The sequence below is a fragment of the Triplophysa dalaica genome, chromosome 7 (genome assembly GCF_015846415.1).
Source record: "Triplophysa dalaica isolate WHDGS20190420 chromosome 7, ASM1584641v1, whole genome shotgun sequence".
Lineage (NCBI taxonomy): Eukaryota > Metazoa > Chordata > Actinopteri > Cypriniformes > Nemacheilidae > Triplophysa > Triplophysa dalaica.
Genome location: NC_079548.1, coordinates 10,568,813 through 10,590,038, shown reverse-complemented (window position 1 = coordinate 10,590,038; position 21,226 = coordinate 10,568,813). Strand labels below are relative to the sequence as shown.

At 37.8% G+C, this 21,226-nt stretch overlaps 1 protein-coding gene across 1 annotated transcript in view; it reads right to left on the bottom strand.

Annotated features, from left to right (window-relative positions):
• The window catches only part of grin2aa (glutamate receptor, ionotropic, N-methyl D-aspartate 2A, a), a 111,223-nt gene that overhangs the window by 22,083 nt on the left and 67,914 nt on the right, over positions 1–21,226 (bottom strand). Inside the window, exon 4 of the mRNA XM_056753869.1 lies at positions 15,221–15,335. Within this exon, the coding sequence (XP_056609847.1) occupies positions 15,221–15,335 (115 nt within the window). The remainder of the gene's footprint in view (positions 1–15,220; positions 15,336–21,226) is intronic.

Genomic DNA, 21,226 nt, shown 5'->3' with positions numbered 1-21,226 from the left:
GAAAAAATAATTTTATTACACAACGACACGTGTAACTTCATAGTTGTTCTTGAATAAAAATAATGGCACATTACCACTTCTGGTGTACTGTTACTCAAAGACGTGTTACATTTAGCCATTATTCCCACTAAGCTTGTTTACAGTGAAGCTGATGCAGGTTTGGCAAGACACATATGCTACTACACGCTGATGATAGAGATAGGCCACAAGCAGCTGAATAATTCAGTGTGTTGTGGAGGGGAAATTTGACGTCAGCAACAACCACCCACCAATGAAGGGCAGCGCACACACACTGAAACTGTTGAAATTTCCCTAGTAGTACATTAATTCGTAATGTCACAGGTTTCACAAACTGGTAAACCTAGCTCCTTTCTTCTTACCCTCTTATCTCATATCTCGGGTACAGCGTTGTGAACTCTCTCGTTCCTTCTGCTCACTTTTTGGCTTCTGGCTCAGATCCTACTGTACTTTCTCTCGCTCCCATTTTGGAATTTGTTGTTTCGGAGCATTTGTTTTCGAAGGTTTCATGCCCTTGAAACTTAACAGTACATAATACATTTTTGTAGACATTGCACATCTCAGACTTATTTTGTGTACAGTTTCCCCAAGTCAACAGACTTATTACAAACATTATAAAGGATGAGCTGATGGTTGAGCTTTGGTGCTGTATTATTTACAGTCTTAAAGGAACAGTTCACCCAAAATTAAAGTTCTTTCATCATTCACTCACCCTCAAGTTGTTCCAAATCTGTCTAGATTTCATTGTTTTGATGAACACATAGAATGATAGTTGAAAGAATGCTTGCAACCAAACAGTTCTTGGACACCATTGACTACCAAAGGAAAAATTTCTTATACATTTCTTTGTTCTGTTGAACAGAAAAGAAGACATTTTGAAGAATGTAGGAAAGCAAACCATTCTGGACCACTTTTGACCACCATTGTCATTTTTCTTACTATGGTGGTTAATGGTGGGCAAGATTTGTTTGGATACAAGCCTTCTTCCTAAATTTTGTTAATCAGAACAATGAAATTTATACATATTTTGAGTGTTAGTAAATGATGACAGATTTTTTATTTTTGGGTGTACTGTTCCTTTAAAGAATGAATCCTAAACGGTTAGTAACAGATCTCATTGGAGTTTGAAATAAAAAGAAAGCTTTATTTCTTCTGATTGAAAATTAAAATTGTTGATATGAAAGTTGATTATACTTAACCATTTAGATTGCTCATGCTTTTGAAAATAGTGAAAGTGTTTAAAAAATAATACACGAAGCATTAAAATACATAAGCCATTAAAGTCTGTAAAAAAAATTCATTTTATGAACAGATAAAAGCGAATGAGAATGGATTATATTCTGTAACACAAAACAAAACAAGCGTACGTGACTAACGAAAAGAAAAGCGAGTCATAAAAAGACAAAGAAAGTAGATAAACCAAATTGATGAAGATAAGCACTTGTGTACCACCAAAGAGCCCCAAAGCTAAGTAATGACATCCGTTGATCCACTCAAAATCTAATGAAACAACACATTCGATGTGTAGCAGCCGATATGAAAACAGCCCCATCCGGCCACTGTGCAAAGCAAGCAGACTCCAGCTATGCATTTCAATGACCTCATTAGATAAATATAATTAAAAGGGAGCTTTGTGAAGCAATGGAGCAGAGAATCCAAATTAAGATGCTTAAATTTGTCCTCATTGTGTTACTGCTGTTAATAGAGAAGAGAAACTTGTTTTTTATTTTGCGCGACTTTATTTGTTTACCATGAAAGTGAAATGGGGCCGGGGTAATAGCAGTATGTCATAAACCAACCAGTGGAGCCAATTGGACCTCTGAAGCATAAAATGTACTCTTTTAAACTTGGAGAGAGAGGAAAAAAAGAATATAATATCAAGATAGAAATAAAAATAAGTTGAGTGAAACTCACTGCTGGTGACAGTTAATGTAGAAAAATGTATTTACCAAAAAGTTACTAAAACAGTGCTATTTATTTCATCACAGCATGTTGCTAATGCATTCGCTCCTACTTGCTGTGTATGTATTGATCTGACAGAACACACACGTACACGCCATATACGGAATGAAATGAACGTTGGGTTTGTCCTCAACCGGTTGCCGCATTCTATAACCTTCACTAGGAACTATTTATTAGGTGCTAGATGACTAGCAAAGTCATTAGCACTTTACCACAGGGATGGGAAATTAGCATTTTAATTGTTTGCTCGGTGTGCATTTCCATGGTCACGGTGCAAATAGATTTTGTGCTTGTAGATCTCAACCCGCTTCTATTCCAATCAACGTAGCCCCTTTTAAGAAGTGATTACATGAGCGTCACATAATATCAGAGGGCTCGGGCTTCACCTTCAGGCCCTTAGAGAACAGGAACGGGAAGGCTCATGTCGAGCGCTCGATGCGGCAGAGAGGAACTGAATTCAATGAGAACGGCTTTGCCAGATGAAAACAGTATAATGCAGATCCTGCAGGCTCTCTCGCAGAGAGCTATTAAGATAAAACGCTCCGTGTCTAATTCTGTTGAGGAGGTATAATTAATGACTCTGCCGCATTTTGGAGGGAATGTGTGAGCACGGACCAAATAGCTAGCTTGAGAGAGACTGACACTCAGCAACGCGACTGCCCACTCAACATTCCACATTGGTAGAGCTGCAGTTTACTGCAGTTGAGTATTGACCTTGGATGTGATACTTCATTCTGTATGTTCCTGACATGTCATTTAGCATCAGGATCAATAAATGGAAACATTTAATGTCAACAACGGACATTCAGTACTGGTGTGGATGTCATACACTCAGGTCTGAAATAGTATTTAGCATATAAATATATACATAGAAGGGTAAATATTGCTGTGTATATAGTACATGGTCGTGGATATAATGTGATGTGTTGTTTAAATGTCAAAAATGTAAAATGATTCATTGAGCAAGCAAATATTGTTTAAAATAAGAATGAAAGATTTACTTTACTTTTTATTGTAACTTGGTAGACCATTACGTCTGCAGTAGAGAAGAGAACGGTCCACACAACTCAAAAGGCGATGCACCATACCAATCTCAAGATATTATCTATTCACAATTTATTTTTACAAAATGAGTTGAGACAAAATAGAAAAAATTACAACTCCCCTTTTATTATTTCTAAAATGCTGCACATTTCTTTGTAAAATAAAAATACATGTCATGTCAAAGACAAAACTAAACAGCAAATTTAAAACAAATCCCAAATCAAATAAAAAATGAACATTACAAAAGTCTCTTTAATACAATCAAACTAAGACTTTGTCTTTTTTACATTTCAGAAATTCAATTCAATTCACATTTTTCAAGTTTCCAGTAAACACAGCGGCCACTGCTGTTCAAAACATGAATTGCGAAGCATATAACATTCAACCGACTTGAATCGTCACATATTATAATCGATTTTCAAACAGCTCGCTGCGAATCGTTACATCCCTATTCACCAATACTAAATTTCTCTACCGATACGATAGCCGATTATTCATAGTGGTACCTGTCGATACCGATTCTGAAGATTAAATAAATATTTCATAACTTTCTGAATGGTAATACTTCATATAATGACTATTAATATTGAACATCAAACTGGTGGTGTTTCTTAACATTTTCTATACAGAGCAAAATTCATTGCATGTTCCTGTCCTCTTTTAATTGACAGGATATATTGGCCCTGATCATAAACTTTTTTTAATCTATCAGCCTATAGCTGCTAGTGTGAAAATTTTGATTTTATTGACCGGTACCAATTATTTAAAAATATATCAGCAGCATGTTGCAGCATGTTTTTTTTCAGTACCATTCACCCTCTTCCCAGCATGCACTGGGCCCTTATTATTTGGTTGCACTGTTTGATGTACAACTAGTCCAGTTGTTTACACTTTTGGTGTTTTGTTTATTGATCTATCTATTTGTTTCTCTATTTACAGTCAACCAATCCATGTTTTACAATGTCAACGTTTAATTTTTCAGTGTTGCTCAGTGGCCTCCAGTTTCAAATAGGAACCAAATGCATTTATGGGACAAATTGTTTAGCATGGAAACAGACACAATTGTATTCTATTCACCAGACTGGTGGAATGTATCCATCGATACAAGTCTGTGTGTTCGGTGCAAGCAGCATTAGTCATAAGTATGAGATCCATCATTCAGCCAGTATGAGACAATAAATACAACAGATTCTCTAGCTGCCAGACTACTCAAGTCAACTTCTGATCGGGATGAAAAGGCTTTAAACCGTGAGGGTCTGATTATTTATAGGTCAGTACAGGTAAAGCTTCATAGTATTTCTTTGTAACTGTGACACAGAGAAGCAGCAGAGATTAAAATAGAGGGAAAGTAAGATTAACGGTTGAAAAAAGGACAATGGAGCTCTAATGTGCGTCATGAGATGCTATGGAGTGATTTTCTTCATAGCCTCCGGTCACGAGTTACAGCAATGGCTCTTTAATTAAAATCAGCTAGACTCTCTGATGAACTGCCTCTCGGCTACAATTCTGCCACAGAACCTGCTGTCCACATTGACCTGTCCAGTTACATTTGACGTTTCACTCTATATAATGACACTTGAACCTAGGGCATCTATTTATTTCAGGCTAGGATTCATCTTATGTGTGTCTAAAGCCTGCTAGTTTTCCTTGAAGGGGTTAGGTAAATCTGACGTACTTTGTGATTTTATTCATGCCCAAATTGAGTATGTCTGCGTGACAGAACAATGTTTTTTGGCCCACTACTTTTGGCTCACTTGGAGGTGCTCTGAGAAATCTAATTCTATTTGCATAAGACCGTCTGTGAGTATATTATTTTTCACCTGGGCTCTCGTGCACATTTAGGTGCAAATTTATTATAGAATTGGATCTTTTAGCCAACTTTTTGGGTAATCCCATTCTGGGTAGTCCTATCCAGGGCAAAAATAAAATAAATCTTAAAGGGGCATCTGATCGCTTAAAACTTGGGATAGCCACTGTATCAGCATCGTCCACAATTTTTTTTTTTTATAAATCAAATTTAATCTTTTACATTTTATTTTTTGTATTTCCTTTTTATATTAAATTCTCCTGATATTAAATTTTCATTTGAAGATTTAAAAATAAAAAAGTGTTTACATGAAATGATGAGGCAGAATCATGACACAAAAGTACAACTGACTGTACAATTTCAGTCTGCTCTTCACAAAAAGCTTCACATGGCTTTAAATAAGGTGTAATATAACATAAAATCATACGGTCAAATGGATAATCTCAGCCACTCAATCCACCCAAAACACTTCACACGTATAAAACGCTTCACTCTGACATGGCCCTGGCACGGTTCAATGATGACTCGAAGTTTAAATGAGCCCTGACTGAACTATATGAAAAGCACATCGGTGGGATAGGCTTGGGGGAGTTGCGTGGTTTTGGCTCTCTAAATTGAGGAGGAAAAATGAAAAATGAAGAATGTTTTTCAGGATGACAGCAGAACGATTTGAATGCTACAGTACAGCATTTGGATCCCCCCTCTTTTCTCTGTGTGCAAGGAGAAGAGAATAATGGACAAGGGGATGACTTATTTTGTGCTACAAGAATCCATGGCTTTGTTATCGGGCCATTTCACTGCAGGTCTCGGGTAGGTCAGGAAGAAAGGAGGATTAAGCTGCCACCATTCCATAACCGCGTTGGACAATAGTATCTAAATAATCATGGATAGCCAGATATATGGGAAATATCAAGAGGCCGAGATGAGTACGACACAGTTGACCCCACACAACGGATTACTTGAGAGAAGCATTCAGATAGAATTGAATTACACAACACTGGCAACTTGCTACACGGCCTTACGGGCTAGAGTAAAAGTCTAAAACACAATGTCAAGGCGTTCTTCATATTTTACTGAACATTGAAAACTTCTGTGTAAAAGGTCCAGTTAACAAAACGAAAAATGCAGCATTCGTCACAGGAACTTACCTGCGTCATCTGGCGGAATAACAAGTCTCTGGTTCATGCCCATTCGAGAGATGATGGAAGCTAGACATCATTGTTAATAGCGCTGTGAATATGGATATTTCATTTTCAAAAATGCATCTCTATTCAGAAGACCTTTGTTTAGACCAGAGTCGTGACGAGCAGTTCTTTGTTTTCGATGGATTTTCAAAAAGACAACACCCATTCATTCTACCGCTTAGAAGTTAAATGATACGTGGTATCATAACTCTGACTGCATAATTCTTCTAGAAGAAAACCACATTCAGTTAGAATGCCTTGAGGGTGAGCAAAACATGGGGAAATTTTGATTTGGTTGTAATGTATCCCTTAAAGAGCTCTCTCTACGCAGATCTGACATCTCTCCCATTTTCACAACTCTTTGCATTCATTTAAGATTTTATTTAACCCATTGAAGTTTGTGCTCACGAAAATGCTAGACAAAATGGGCCTTCTGGCATAATCTTGTGTGGTTTTGTTCATTCAATTAAGCGCTTAAATGCTTTAAAAGCCTTTACATGAATAAGAGCTTGATTGTATTATGTAATGCTAGAAAAAGGATGACAAAACAAACGGATGCTGCGTTAATTGCGTAAAATATTTTGAACGTGTTAATCTATAAAAATTTATTGAATGCGTTAACGTGTTAACGTTGATTTAGGAAGTGCTCTCTGTAGAGCAGTTTGTCCATTTAGGGCTACTGCAGAAAAAAACATGGCGAATTCCATGCAAGAGGACCCGCAGTGTATGTAGATAGAAAAAGCTCATTCTTAAGTCATAAAAACATTTCTTTATTATGTTTGGTCTTTATACACATCTGAAGACATGTTTATGTATGTATTATATTGCACTTCTGTCAATAGATCCTCCAAAAAAGCGCCTCCACTAAGTGCCATTCAATACCTCCATTCTAAAAATGCTATCTCTGAAAACATATATTCACAAGAAACAACTCTGGTCTCCAGACAGCCGTGTTCACTTCCCACTCTTGCTCATGTGAAAATCTCTTCTTGAGGGAGTTGTGCGTGAATCGTGATGACTTTATTTTCAATACTGACAGACAGCTGTGCGGCGACTGCACGAGCAGCCGCTGGTCACACCTGCATTACGCTGCCTAAATGTTTGCGGCCTGTCTTCTAGCCTTGTTTGCCAAAGCAGAGAGCTCATGCTGACACTAATAATTACACAGTATAAAAAAAAGCCATCCCAGGCACAAATTTCAATCCCTCCAGAGGATCAGTCATATGCTTGACTTTGCGCTACAGCAGTTTTTTATTACAGTTACACAGCTGTGCTGGATAACAGCTAGGGTACCTGGGCTGTCACATTTCCTTTCGATGGAGATTTTCATGGTGTAGAAAAAACTACAGCAGTAGGGTGAATGGATAGATCATTTACATAAATGTCTAAGAGATATGTTTTCAAAGGACTATGCTAGTTCAATACTTTTTGTTCTTTTTTAACCCGAGGTTGGTGTGACCAGAAGCACTATTTTATGTTGCTGTTGTTTTTGAGAGGATGCACCAATAGCCGTCCATGCTCATTTGGTGCTATCGGCATGATGAGATGCAAAGAAAACACACACAACTACATACTGTATGATAAAAACAAAATGAAGATAGAATATCTAAAACCAAACATTAAAGAAGCTGCTCACAACTTAAAATCAACAACAGAATCACATCAAAAACGAACTGTCACATCCATAATGGTCCACATTCCTCGTAAATGAGCACATGAAAATGAACATTAAATATCTATTTTAGGTTCTATAAAGAGCCATTTTTTTCACCATTAGTTGGGTATGATTGCTTTTGTACATTTTAATTCACAGAAATCAGGAAATTTCCTTCCTGTACACCAACAACTAAACATCTACTGACCTCTCTGTCAAGTTCCTAAAGCTTGAAGACGACACTGTAGTTATTAGCCTCATCAAGGACTGTGACAAGTCTGCTTACAGAAGTGAGGTTGAGAAGCTAGCTGTCTGGTGCAGTCTTAACAACCTTGACCTAAACACCCTAAAAACATTGGAGATGATTCTCCTGGGCCGCCCGAAGGAGAATCATTCAGGTTCCGGGGCACCATCATCTCACAGGACAAGAAGTTGGACATTCACATTGCCTCTATTGTCAAAAAGGCCCAGCAGAGGCTGTACTTCCTTCGCCAGCTGAGGACGTTCACCTGCCACAGGAGCTGCGCTTACAGTTCTACTCAGCTGTCACTGAATCCATCCTCTGCACTTCCATAACTGTCTGGTTCTGCAAAAACTGACCTCCGAAGACTACAACAGATCGTCCAGACTGCTGAGCGAATCACTGGCACAACCCTCCCCACTCCAAGAACTGTACTCCTCCAGAGTGAGTAAAACAGCTCGCAGAATCACTCTGGACCCCTTAAACCCAGCAGACATTATCTTTCAACTGCTGCCGTCTGGTCGGCGCTACAGCACCACAACAGGCAGACATAGGAAAAGTTTCATCCCTCAGGCCATCTACCTTAAATGTTCTTCCACTGTGTAATAAAAACATGTGTATAAACAGTATAATTTGTAAAAAGAACATCTGTACATACAATATATTATCTATTTTCCTTTTGTCTAATATTGTATGTGCACTGGAAGCTTCTGTCACTAAGACAAATTCCTTGTGTGTCCACATACTTGGCAATAAAGCTATTTCGGATTCTGAAATGCCTTAAAAAAAATCACAGCACCGGTTGGAGGATTCGGTTGTGTTGCGTCTCCATAGCCCTGCAGTTATCTTGCTCAGCACACTGAACACTGATTAGAGGAATGAGAGTTTTCGCTATCAGACTGAGCACAGCACTTCACTGTTCACCATTCAACCAGTTTTGACCATCCCATCAGTCAAACTCTGTTGATTTGATAGTGTGTTAAATTAGCAGCAGACAAGCACATCATCTCGACTGAAAATGCAGTCGGTATGAAGGGCAGAGATGTGATTGTCAGTGTAGTGAGGGGTGGAGATGGAGAGGGGCAGGGCCATAAGTATGACGGACTGCGGAGGTGAAGAGAAGCGCACCAGGCTCACTAAAAGAATTACACTTTATCTTTCATGGATAAGTTAAAGCCAGTGCAGACAGCAGAATTCTTAGACTGAGAGAATTTAGAGCACTCTCTCTAAATCTTTGATCTCTTATATTATTCTCTCCCTTTTCTCTTATACTGTATACTGTCTTTTCCTGTCTAACTTCCTATTCTTTACTTCAGTTCTGGTTCTAGTTATGTATCTCAAACGGTACAGAAACTGCTAAAATTTTCACCTGAAATATACTGCCGAATGCATAAAAAACAGTGCTGAACTGGTAGACACATAAACTAACTGTGTAATTAAATAGTAATAAAATAACATAAGTACTAGGGATGTCACAATATACCGGAGTTAACCATGATCATTGATATTGTATTACTGATATTATCATAATTTTCATAGTATAATATAATTCTGTGCAATTTTGAGTGTGATTCATTTCTCTTCATTAAATTCATTATGTTTACAAATGATTAAACCAAATTAACTGTTGGTGGCATTTGAACGTCATTTCTAATGGTCCTATATAGCACTAAAAATGGTCCTTTGCTTGTAATCATAGGGGAACCACTTTTAATGCTATATAGCAACATATCTTGGTGCTTCAGAGATTCTTCAGAGGTCCTTTGGGGTGACCAAGGTGCTATATAGCACTGTTTCCATTTTGCATTACGCTGAAGAACCACCGAAGCACCAAAATAAGGTTCTATATAGGACTACAAATGGTCCCCCTATGATCACAAGCCAAGAACCAATTGAAGTGTTGTATAGACAGAATTTTCTTTAGAGTGTAATTTCCTCGCGGAAGGTCTGCATTTGGTAAATATGAGCTATACTGCGATAGCAGCCGACTACCTGTACATTATCCCTTACTTAATGCACCATGAACTAACATGAATAATTGTATTGACATTAACTAAAATTAAAAAGGATTAATAAATGCTGAAAAACGAAATTGTTCATTGTTAGCTAATGTTAGCTATTGCATTTACTACTGTTAACAAATAGCACCTTATTGTGAAGTGTTACAAAGAATATTAAGTTATATTTAATTAAAGTTAAAGATCAAAACTAAAAAATAGTTTAGAAGGTGAGACCCCAGCATTCACAAGTTTTGTTGCTTTTGCCATTTTCCAGTGTGCAATGGCAAAAATGGCACAGAGATCCATTTCTAAACAACACAGTTTACAACAACTGCCTTCCACAGATTGCCAATTCCAAAAAAGTCCCCAGGGTATCCGCCACCTCTGCTTTAGTGAGCAATAAACTCCTTTGTTTGGGTTTTTGTGTGTACGGGTTTGTGACAGGAGAGGAACAGAAAGCAACTGTGTTATGTTGACTGTTATTTGACCAGCAATTACGCCCCTCAAAGTGTCAAATCTTTCACCCATCTGGCAGTCAATCCTCTGTCGTGGAGAGATCACTCTGATAAATATATCTCTTAGTGAAGATGCCCACAGGTCCAGCTCGATGGCCCCGTGCAGCAGCTCAGTCAATAATGAAATTCTAAGGGCAAACTACAGCGATCCAAAGTCCTGCAGATCTCAGGATCAGATTTTGATTAACTCAAGGTTCAGATGACTTCAAAGTTCCCTGGCTGCAATATTATCAGCGCTTAGAGCCGCAGGCATGAGCTGGTCTTAGCTAAGGGATGTTTACTTCAGGTGCAGTAACAAATGCACGGTCTAAGCATTCGACACAGGTGGCATTCATGTAAAGCCAACAACAAGATCTTAAAGGTCTGAGGAATTTACTGGCACACATGCACAGAGACAGCAGAAGTGTTTCATGAATATGTAGGTACAAAGCTGGATTTTAATGTTAATTTTTAACTATGCATATATATAATGCAGTAGCACTTTACACCGTTCTAACACTTGTGTATGTTGTAACTGCTGAAATGGCCCTGATGGTGTTCATGTCCCTCAAGCATGCCACTTGAGGTCCCGGGTCCACTAAAACACACAAAGATAAAATGTATAATGTAAAATTTCCAGGTAAATAATTAGGTTCACTGAATACATTTTGCGAATCAAATTTCTAAAATATTACAAAGTTTGTTTTTTTGTCATATTTCCACACATAATTCTACACATTTTTTGGCTCGTAATTCCCGTAGTTCCATTTGTGTTACTGAAAATGTAGATTCTAAAATGTAGAAAAAAAACAATAAAAAATGTATAATTCATCCTACACTTTAGACCAGTATTATAAATTTGATAAAAAAACTCCACTCCGCCATTTTCAAAATGCATGTACATTCACACCCACATACACTGCACTATAAGACCAAACTGATGGGCCATGTGGCCTCTGAATGTAGGCTTGGAAGAGGCCCATCAGCAGCCAAGATGCTCAGACTTCATCTGTTTTAATTAGCCAGTCATGTTTTCCTCCTGGCTTTCCATGAGAGTCCTTATCTCCCGCTTGCCGTCAAAACAGGAACAAAGTGTAGCTTAGTCATGCCCCAAACAATCGGGCAGCAGAAGGGTTCCTTATCTGGCCTCCGAGCCTTCTTCATGCCTCTATCATCAATAACTGGCATTCAGACCGGCCCTCAACACAGCTGCTGGAATCTGGTCTTGCCAGCGCTGCACGTTTGGCTTGAATGTTAAATGATTAGTGTTTTTGTGAGGTCGAACCTTTGAGGCCAATGTACCCATCCTATGTTATTATTGATTTACTATAAGCTTAAAAATAGCAAAGATGTGTAATTTCTAAGGCTGTTGTCTGCTGTGTAGTTGTGGTATACCATAAAAAAATTAATTATACAGAATTTTCCTGTAGTCTTTTTCTCATTAAATGGAATTTATGGAAACTGGGGGAAACGTCATTTTACAGGTAAAACTTTTATTTACGGTTCATTTCTGTGGCCCCAGATGCCGGAAAATGTTTTTACAGTGTATGTTAGTAAATGTAAGTATGTATTTTCACAAGTATTCTTTTTGAATGTATATTTTTCATTTAACCTTAGAAAAGTACTGCGGTGCTACCATGGTATTGTGATTATATAACTTTTACATACAGTGCCCGAAAAAAAAAAGTATTTGGGCAGTTCTGGATGTTAAAGTCACACTTAAGAATGTCATTTCATTACATAACACAAACTACTAACACTGTGACCTAAGTCAACTGCATGCTGGCTGCAAATTTTGGGTTGTATTTTTCATCTAAAACTCTGACTGAATGAATAATAGGGCAATTACTCCAGCAATCTTCAGAAAGAACACATACAGTCATCAAAACAGCCTGTTAGTTCTGAGCAACAGTCAGCAAAGCACCTTATCAAGAGTCTTTGCACGCTCTTCTCTGGGCTCACATCTGTTAAATGAATGCATGTAATAAAAAGCTTGTAAAAGCTCAGAGTTGATAGACACAACTGACTGCGTCATAATGGCAACACAAACATTTGCCATTCACAATACAAAGAGAACAAACAGGTGCACTTCCTCATTGCAGACTTAACACGATCACATACTTTGTAAACTTACTTCTGTAAACTGCTTTCATGGCAGCCTGCAAACTTGTGATATCATTGATAAGCATTGTTCAACACACAGACTGTGACATTTACAGGCAAACACTAAGAATTGTATTACAACATTTAGCAGCTCTAAAGGACAACACTGTCTCAAACTTGGCGAGTCAAAATCTTTCTCTTTTGCTAATGCACATCGTGACTTTACATTCCCAATAACGTCAGTTTCAATATGTGCAACTGTGAAATCAGTGATGCCGCAGGGCCACGTAGGATCATAAATACAATATGCAATATGCTATGCGTTGTGCGGCACACTGACGGTCAGTCACATGGGTCCGTCGTCAGGCCAAAGTGTGAGATATTGCTCCAGCACAGCGGGGCTGTAAATCTGTCCGATGCTTTTGTCTTTGCTTCTGCCAGCAGCTCACACTGATGAAAAGGCTTTGTCAGATTAATATCAACATAGTATAACGTCAAACAGCATTACATTCTAGTTATGTTCCTTAGAGCAACACATTGCACACGCAACTCTGCCTTCATCATTGAGGACTCAAAGACTCAAAGTCATTGCATCAACATGGCACTTCGTTTCAGTTTGACTGATTACAAAAACCTGCATACCTGTACTACTGTAAATTGTGTAATGTCAGCCAATCAGATTAGAGCTTGCAGAACAAGAAAGGGCTTTCTAGATATTACCTGTGCATCATGTGCCCAAGATCCGCGGGAGCTGGAGAGCCGGTCATGAGGTCAGATGTATTAGTGTATTCAATTATAATTCTATTCTTGACACCTATAGTCATCCGTTTCTAAAACTGTGTCCAAAATGTAAAAAATGATATGTGACAGCACACAGCCAGAGTGACACTCAGTTCAACATTTTATCGGCTTTAATCAACATCAACAAGAGGCAACCTGACATGAAATTAATTAATGTAATCATTTTCATGTGGATTTAATTTCCCACCATAGCAGCTTGATCTTTGGATCTGTCAGCACACTGGTAAAAGGTGGGCGGAGCGCTTTATACATGGCCACTGGCAAGCACAGAGTGCAAAGAGTCAAAGGCTATTTTTAGAGAAATTAAACGACCGAGATGGCTGTCATTAGTCGTCCCATCACACAATACATTCAGAGCCCAAACTATACATTCAAACAAGTAGAAAGGATTTTTTTGCATATTGTGGCATCAACATTTGGGCTGTTTTAGGTAAATGCCAGGTAAAGATTTTAATCATATAATCATTTTGACACAAAGGTCACACTTTTATATAGGAGTTTTGGGGTGGCTCCAGGAAAAATGAAAAAAGTTACATTTGTTTGCAAATATTTTACGTTGGTAATGTTGGTAACCGAACAATGGCGGTACCTATTGACTTACATTGGTTTTGTGTCTATACAAGAAGTGAATGGGTACCGCCTATATTTGATTACCAACAATCTTCAAATAATTTATTTTGCGTTCTGCAGAAGAAAGTCATAGTGGGTGAGCAAATGCTAACAGAATTTTCATTATGTAGTGAACTATGACTTGATGACTTTCATGATACTAACAATTTGTAAATGTAGCTTAATTCATTAAAAACGTTTGGGGGCCACGTATGCTATCGATGTACCTGAAAACAGAACCCAAGCTAATTTAGTCCCGTTTAAGTGTCACAAACATAGATTTTTGGCAACAAATCCATTTTTTAGACAACCAAAGAATTTTAACAAAGACAGTTTTGCCATCTGTTATATTCTGCCTAAAGTACTACAGTAGGAACACTCTGTATCCCCAAATGAGCTGACTTACATGGGACACTTTTAATTTAGGCTGCATCTGATGAAGTTCAGAGAACAGTCAGGACAGGTTGAAAAATAATAGCCTTTCTCATAAAGCCCAAACAAACGCTTTTACAGTCAAATGTATAGCAAGGTCCAGAAACCCCTGGGAGCTAATTTAGTGTGTTTTATTCTACTGTAATACAAACCCAATACCATATCTGCAAAACGACTGCCGTTTAATGAGCCACAACATGTTATATTAAGACAAACCACCAGCATGCAGGTTCCCTTGAAAATGAAGCTATTTATTTACGATGCTTTAACAGCACGGACCAGTCTTGTGGTCTTTACCGTTATTTTCAAACTCAGAAGATCAAGTGGTCTGATTAGAGCAAATCGGCCTTTTGCCGCATGAATGCGCATACATATCGGGGTCTGTCTCTCACTGAGAGCCTTATTCTGTCAATTAGACTCCCACCGATATTGACTGATTTGCAGAACAACCCCCACGAATCAATATCGCCCATTGTTTTGCTGTTACAATTATTTTGTCTGCTCTGCTTTCATTGTAGCGCGGAAAAAAAGAGGGATTCGTCCATCCAAGATACCTGCACCGATGCACAAGTTTGCATGCGTGCATTGACAATCATGTTTGTGTTTGGGGTTTGACTCGGGGTGGATTGTGGTCCAAGAAGGAATAAAAACATGCCCTAATTACACCTCCAATTTTGCAGACTGTGAGGCAATTACCGCACTGACACACTTTTTTACACCGTTCCGGGCTGTAATTAAGATGGCGGTTCATGGGTACTAATATTGTGTGAACAGTTGCTAATGACGCTTCGCTCGGAGGAGTTATAATAAAATTATAATGACGCAGCTCGGAAGGTCAGCCGTGTTCTCTCGCGTATCGGATCTGGCTTACCTTTTCCCATTCTCTGTCCTTGTTTAGCACGATCACCACCAGTTTGGGATACACCTGGTAACCGTCCTCCGTGAAGGATAAATCTCTGCCATCCCAGGTCACGTTCATCATGTACCTAGAGGAAGCAGAAAGTTCATGAGGTCCAGAAATAGAGCGGTCAGGTGAGGCAAATCTTATCTGGCGCAGAAGGCACCAGAAAAGAACTCGAATGGTTTTCGTTCTATACGTAAAAGATCAAAATAACAAACGAAGGTCATTTTCAACATGCAGAAAGACAAAAGAAGGAATTAATGAGCCGTCTGAAGACTAATGACTGACCTAAATCAGATGTCACATTAGCCGAAGATGAAAAATCAGCCCGAGATATTATTAGTATCGGATGAAATCTACATGAATTACAACCGTTCTTTCTTTTGTCCTCTTCTTCAAATAAAAAAAAAAGAACGAGGCTGCAGACATAGTGCAGAAAAGCTGCCTTTGAAAGTTTTCTCAGGTTCATTTTTAATGGTCAGACATTTATTACTTAATCTTTTTTTTCAGTCTTAAACATGTATTCATGGTGCATATTTGAAAAAGCAACAAACTTTAGGAAATTCTTGTCATACATGGTCATGTTCAGTACATTTGGAGATTTTCTATATATGACAATACATGATATTTTGTCATATAATAGAAGCAGATTTAAACCTTTGAACCTAGAATAACTTAAATATAGACACAAAAACAGAATGATCTGGTGTAAACAAGTTGTTGTAAAAAATGCCAAGCCACATAAATAGAGTCTGTTTTCATCACTTTTCACAATGTTCAACAGCACGTGTCCCTGTCAATCCATTTTAAGTGTGCTTAACCGAAGAACACAATGCTGCTTTCTCACATTTCACACTAGGATGTCTTCGGGTCTACCTCAGAGACCGGAGTGGCAAAACACAGGCTGACACAAACCTGACTGCCCATCGTTCTTAGTAATGACGAGCCAGCAATTTTAACAAGGCCTGCGGCGTGGGTGCGGCGGCTACAGGAAAGTTTTATGGCACAGAACTGCCAGGTGAGCGGGATTAGAAGTGTAGCGCGATGATCGATTTATGAAACCGGTCTCAGTGGGCGTCTGCTGACTGAATGGCAGAGAAGCTTGTTGAATTGATTGGGGTCCCATTTAGGGGGTGTAGTGAAGGCCCACTCACCCTTGATATATCGTTGAATCCAATTACATCAGACTTTGGAGAGGAAGAGAATCAATAATCTTCGCTCTACTCCGCTACAAGACATGTTTCCATTCACAATGGGCTTCCTTATTTATCTTAGACCTTCCCTCACATTTCACACCTTTTCTAGTTCCCTTTTGCTGCTTCTAAGATCGTGGGCCCTGGATCACTACACCGGTCACACCTGCAGAGCTCCTTTTACCAATTACTGAGGAAACCAGATAATGGTCACAAAGTGTCAATAGAGCTTTAGGGCCGCAGGAGTGTTGGAGTCGTGCTCATTACATTGTTATGTTCTGCCACTGCTAGACCTTTGTCATATGGACTGGAAGTGGGAAATAGAAGGAAAATACAGTATGGGGAAAATGACAAAATGAACAGAAGAATGTGAACTTATCGGAATGTTTGTACATTGGAAAAAAATCTTATTTTTACTACATTTTAAAGCATTATACCTTTATTACACTTTAAAAAATGAAATATAAATTGCTTACTTAAGCACATAAAAAATCTAGAACTTAATTACTTTTACTCAAGTGGTTTACTTAATTTTACAAGTAGATTAAAAAAGCATATAACATCTTTTTATCTATTTATGATAAATGCTTTACAATCTAGTAAAAGTAGAGTAAAAACACTCTGATGAAGTATGTATAAGAGATGAAGGGATGAGCTAAAATGTCACCTGCATCTGCTGCTTCTAATAAATTATCTGATTCTTTGTTTTAATCATGATGTTATCAGATTCAGTGACGTTAGAACTAATCTGCCATTCTCTGATAGAAAAATAATACCCTGATCATAATATACTTTTAAATTAACTTTGAATGAAATTTATTTATAAAACAAAAGTTTGTTTAGGCCAGCTTAGCCTATATTTTCTATTAAACACAGGCGTTACTCCCTTCGGATTTTGAATATCGCCGTTTCTGTCACTGCAACACGTAACACACATGAATGACTGTATAACGGTACATTTTCAAGCCCTCACAGTCGTTGAATATTACATACACAACACTTGACTCATCCTCGTTAATCACTCCGCTAAAACACTCCATGCAGCAATTCTCTTTCTTTCTATCCTTCCTTTTGTTTTGTTTTTAATTCTCCCTTTTTATTTTTAATTAATCAATCAATCAGAATGTATTTTTTTATTACCCAACGCACCTTACCCGGGGATCATCCGCAGCGCCTGTGGATGTAACTGCTATCCGCGCATCACTAGTATGTATATACTTGAGAGTAAAAATACTCAAGTTCTACTTGAGAATAAAAAAGCTCCCATTCAAATTTGTACGGTTACTGGACTGAAAATGTTGAAATTTGAATAATATCTGAAATTTCTGAAGCTCTAAAGCTTGTTTAATTTATTAATAAATCCAAATGAATAAAAATCTAAATTACTTGTCACTTTAAGGATGATAAAAGTTGCTTAAAGTTTTTAACAAAGATTCTTCCATCTAGTTCAAGAATAATTTTATAGTTTTAATGAGTTGTTACTATTATTATTACATGAGAAAAAAACTTAAACAAAGACTGAGTACTGTAAGAGACCTAAACTTTTGAACAGTAATATATACTGTATATACAGGCACAAAAATGAAAACCTTTTTTTTATAAAAATAATGAAAAATGTCACAGCTTTCAATCAAATAACAAAGCAGAATATACATGTCTGCTTGTGAATGTATGGTTTACATAAAACTAAGCCTTAAACAAAACCCAAGTTTCTATTAATATCTTTGTTTTTACTTTTGACCTTTTTTACTGTTCTTTCTCAATTTTTTTCAATCGGCATTGTATTAACCTGGTAGGCTACTTTGTAAACACAACTTTTGTTCCAGATGGACTGATAAACAGAACCTGTGATCCCTGCTCTTGACAGTTGCCAGTACCCGCCAATCAGATAAGAGCTTGCCCGACTGGGAAAAACTTTTTCAGTTTTGTGAGCAATATGCTTCAGACAAATCTGATTTTAATTTTGAGACAAAAAGCCCCTTCCCCATGAACGTCTATGATACACAATGCCACAGCAACAGGCAAGAACAAGAATCCAACCTGAGCACACATCACTTCACCCTAATTAAAGCACATAACAGGAGTGACCCACCGCCTGCTCACTGTGAACCCTTTATTCAAAATCCTCATTACACAAGATGTGTCTGGGATCAGTCACAGTAAACTATGTGGGCTATGAAACCACTTCGAGACTTTTCGGATGGTACTTTACATGTGGTCAAACTGCAGCAGGCAGCGGCATTCTGATGGGCCGAGTGTGGTTGAATGAAAGAGTTCCTCGTTAGGCATTTATAGCAACGGTTGACACTAATGAGGGTAGGCAAGCTGTTCCCTATTTGACATGTAGACTTTTTCCATCATTAAAGAAGGAAGAGTTTGTTCCTCCTGTACATGAAGCAGTTTATTTAAGAGGCATCTACATTTCTCAAGTGGCATTATGGCATTAATATATAATTGGAAGTAATGCAGAACAGTGACCTCCCCCTTGAGCAATAACTGAACACGCGATTGACATACAAATTCAATCATTTATCATAAGCCCTATTCAGAAGGGACTTGTTTATATTAAGTCATTTACTGTAGGTAAATTTGTGTTTCAATCACAGGCGTAATTTATGCCATCCCATTTTACAAGAGAACTACATCAATAAGGAAAGGCTCATTAATAGCCACTGTGGTAGTACCCAGATGAAAATGTTATTGCCAGAGGTTGCCCTTTCAACATACAGTATTTGATGAAGTCTTCTGTTGTGTTTCAGTATCAACTTCTACCTTAAAATCAATTTCTAAACTTGGTCAGGAGAAGTAAAACTACAGAAGTAGAAACGAATACGACTGTTGCTAAAATATAGAAAAGGTAATATGTACATTTTATAGTTAAAATAATCAGAATTTTATTCACCTAAAAAAACAGTTTATGACTATTTATTCTGTGGTTCACAAAATAAGATATTTTAAGAAAAGCTTCAGTGGTTTTGCATGTAATGGAAGTTGATGGGCCCAATGCTGTTTGGTCATCAGAATATCTTCTTTCGTCTTGTGCATAAGAAAGAAACTCTTACAGGTTGAGAATGACATGAGAGTGAGTACATAGTGAAAGAATTTGCCTTTTTGATGAACAGTCACTTTAAATTTTCTTTTTATTAAATGGATATTTAATTCTCATCTATGAAAAAATTATACTGTTTTAAAGAGACTTTCCCTTTTACAATTACAGTACAGTACATTTTATTATTTAGATAATGTTATAATTTTGTCAGGCTATTTTTTACTGTTTGTTAATTGTTGTAATGCACACATGTATGGCACCTTTAACCTTTATAATTCAGACAACAGACACTCCCATTTAAAAATATGAAAGCAACGGTGTAACTAACACTCAAACAGATTGTTCAGTAAACTAATTCTACACATTAAGAGCTATAGATAGAGCTATATTCAATCATTGTTATAAGAGTGTATCACATCTGTGTATTAGGGTCAGGGCAGCTGGGGCTGTGGAGGACCTTTCACCTGGGGCTCAGTGAGACATTACACAGACGGAGGTGCTGGCAGAAGAGTGCTTGTGTAAACCTGCGCTACTACAGTTAGTGCATCTGATACAAAGTGGGGCACAGCAAGCCATAAAAGAAAAAATATAGCCCTGACAGCGTGCATTAGAAAATAGAAGTAACTGGTGTGAGTGTGTTTGTGTGTGGGTGTTTGTGTGTACTGTCCTCTTCTATCAAGACGCATTCAGGTCAAAAAAAGTTCTTCCATCCAAAGGTTTAAAAATAAAAGCATAACCTGAACGTGCTATCTTTAGCTGGGATAGAGTTAAACATGGACTTTTGCTCTCTACATTTATACTTTTATATACTTGATATAAAATAAATATTTGATTCCATGTATGCGTTATAACTAGATCATTTGGGAATCTAATGCATGATATCTGCCAATAAGATAATCTGTTACTATCCCTTTAAAAAGATAGTTCATCCAAAAATAAAAATGATGTCATCATTTACTGACCCTCATGTCATTCTAAACCTGAATGAGTTTTTTGTATTTTTGAGGGAACTATCCATTTAAGGCTGAAGTACCAATGACAAGCACCAATTACAGTGCTGTACAGTACAGCAGAATGACCTATTGTCACTAGTTGGTAAAGTTCGACCCAATTCTCCCCATATTCCACTAATATAGCTTCCATAAGTCATATTTAATTTTACCCCTGAAAGTTCTCAATAATAGAAGTGACTCCTGTGGATATCTGTGGTGGAGCTTGCCTCTCTAAAATGGTGTTTTGCTGGGTGGTCGGCCATCTCAATGGGTGTGTTTAAAGTGCCCTTTATTTTAGAAATGTATGGTTCCACAGAGCACAGCTGACAGCTACCCTTGGTCCCCAACACTGTGAGGCGGCACTGTGGACTCTCCACTCCTGACAGGTAATTTCAGTATTCGTCATTGATATATGAAGGCTAAATTTTGCTAAGGTCCGCTTTTCACAGCTCTCCAGATGACTGTCTTAAATCTGTCTAAAAAAGGAAAATTTTGCTTGGGGACCACATATTTCACCCGGGTTTGTGACACTCCATTTTAACAAGAACATGAAATTCAGATAGGGGGTTGCTTGCCAAAAATGCTGTGCCAAATATATTTTCTGTACAACATCACAACTTATATATAGGAGAGACTTTGAAAATGTGATTGGACTGCAATGGCATTTAAGTGACAGAGAGCTATAGTCTTTTATAAATATCTGACTGAACACCACTATTTGAGTGCTTTACCATACAAAACT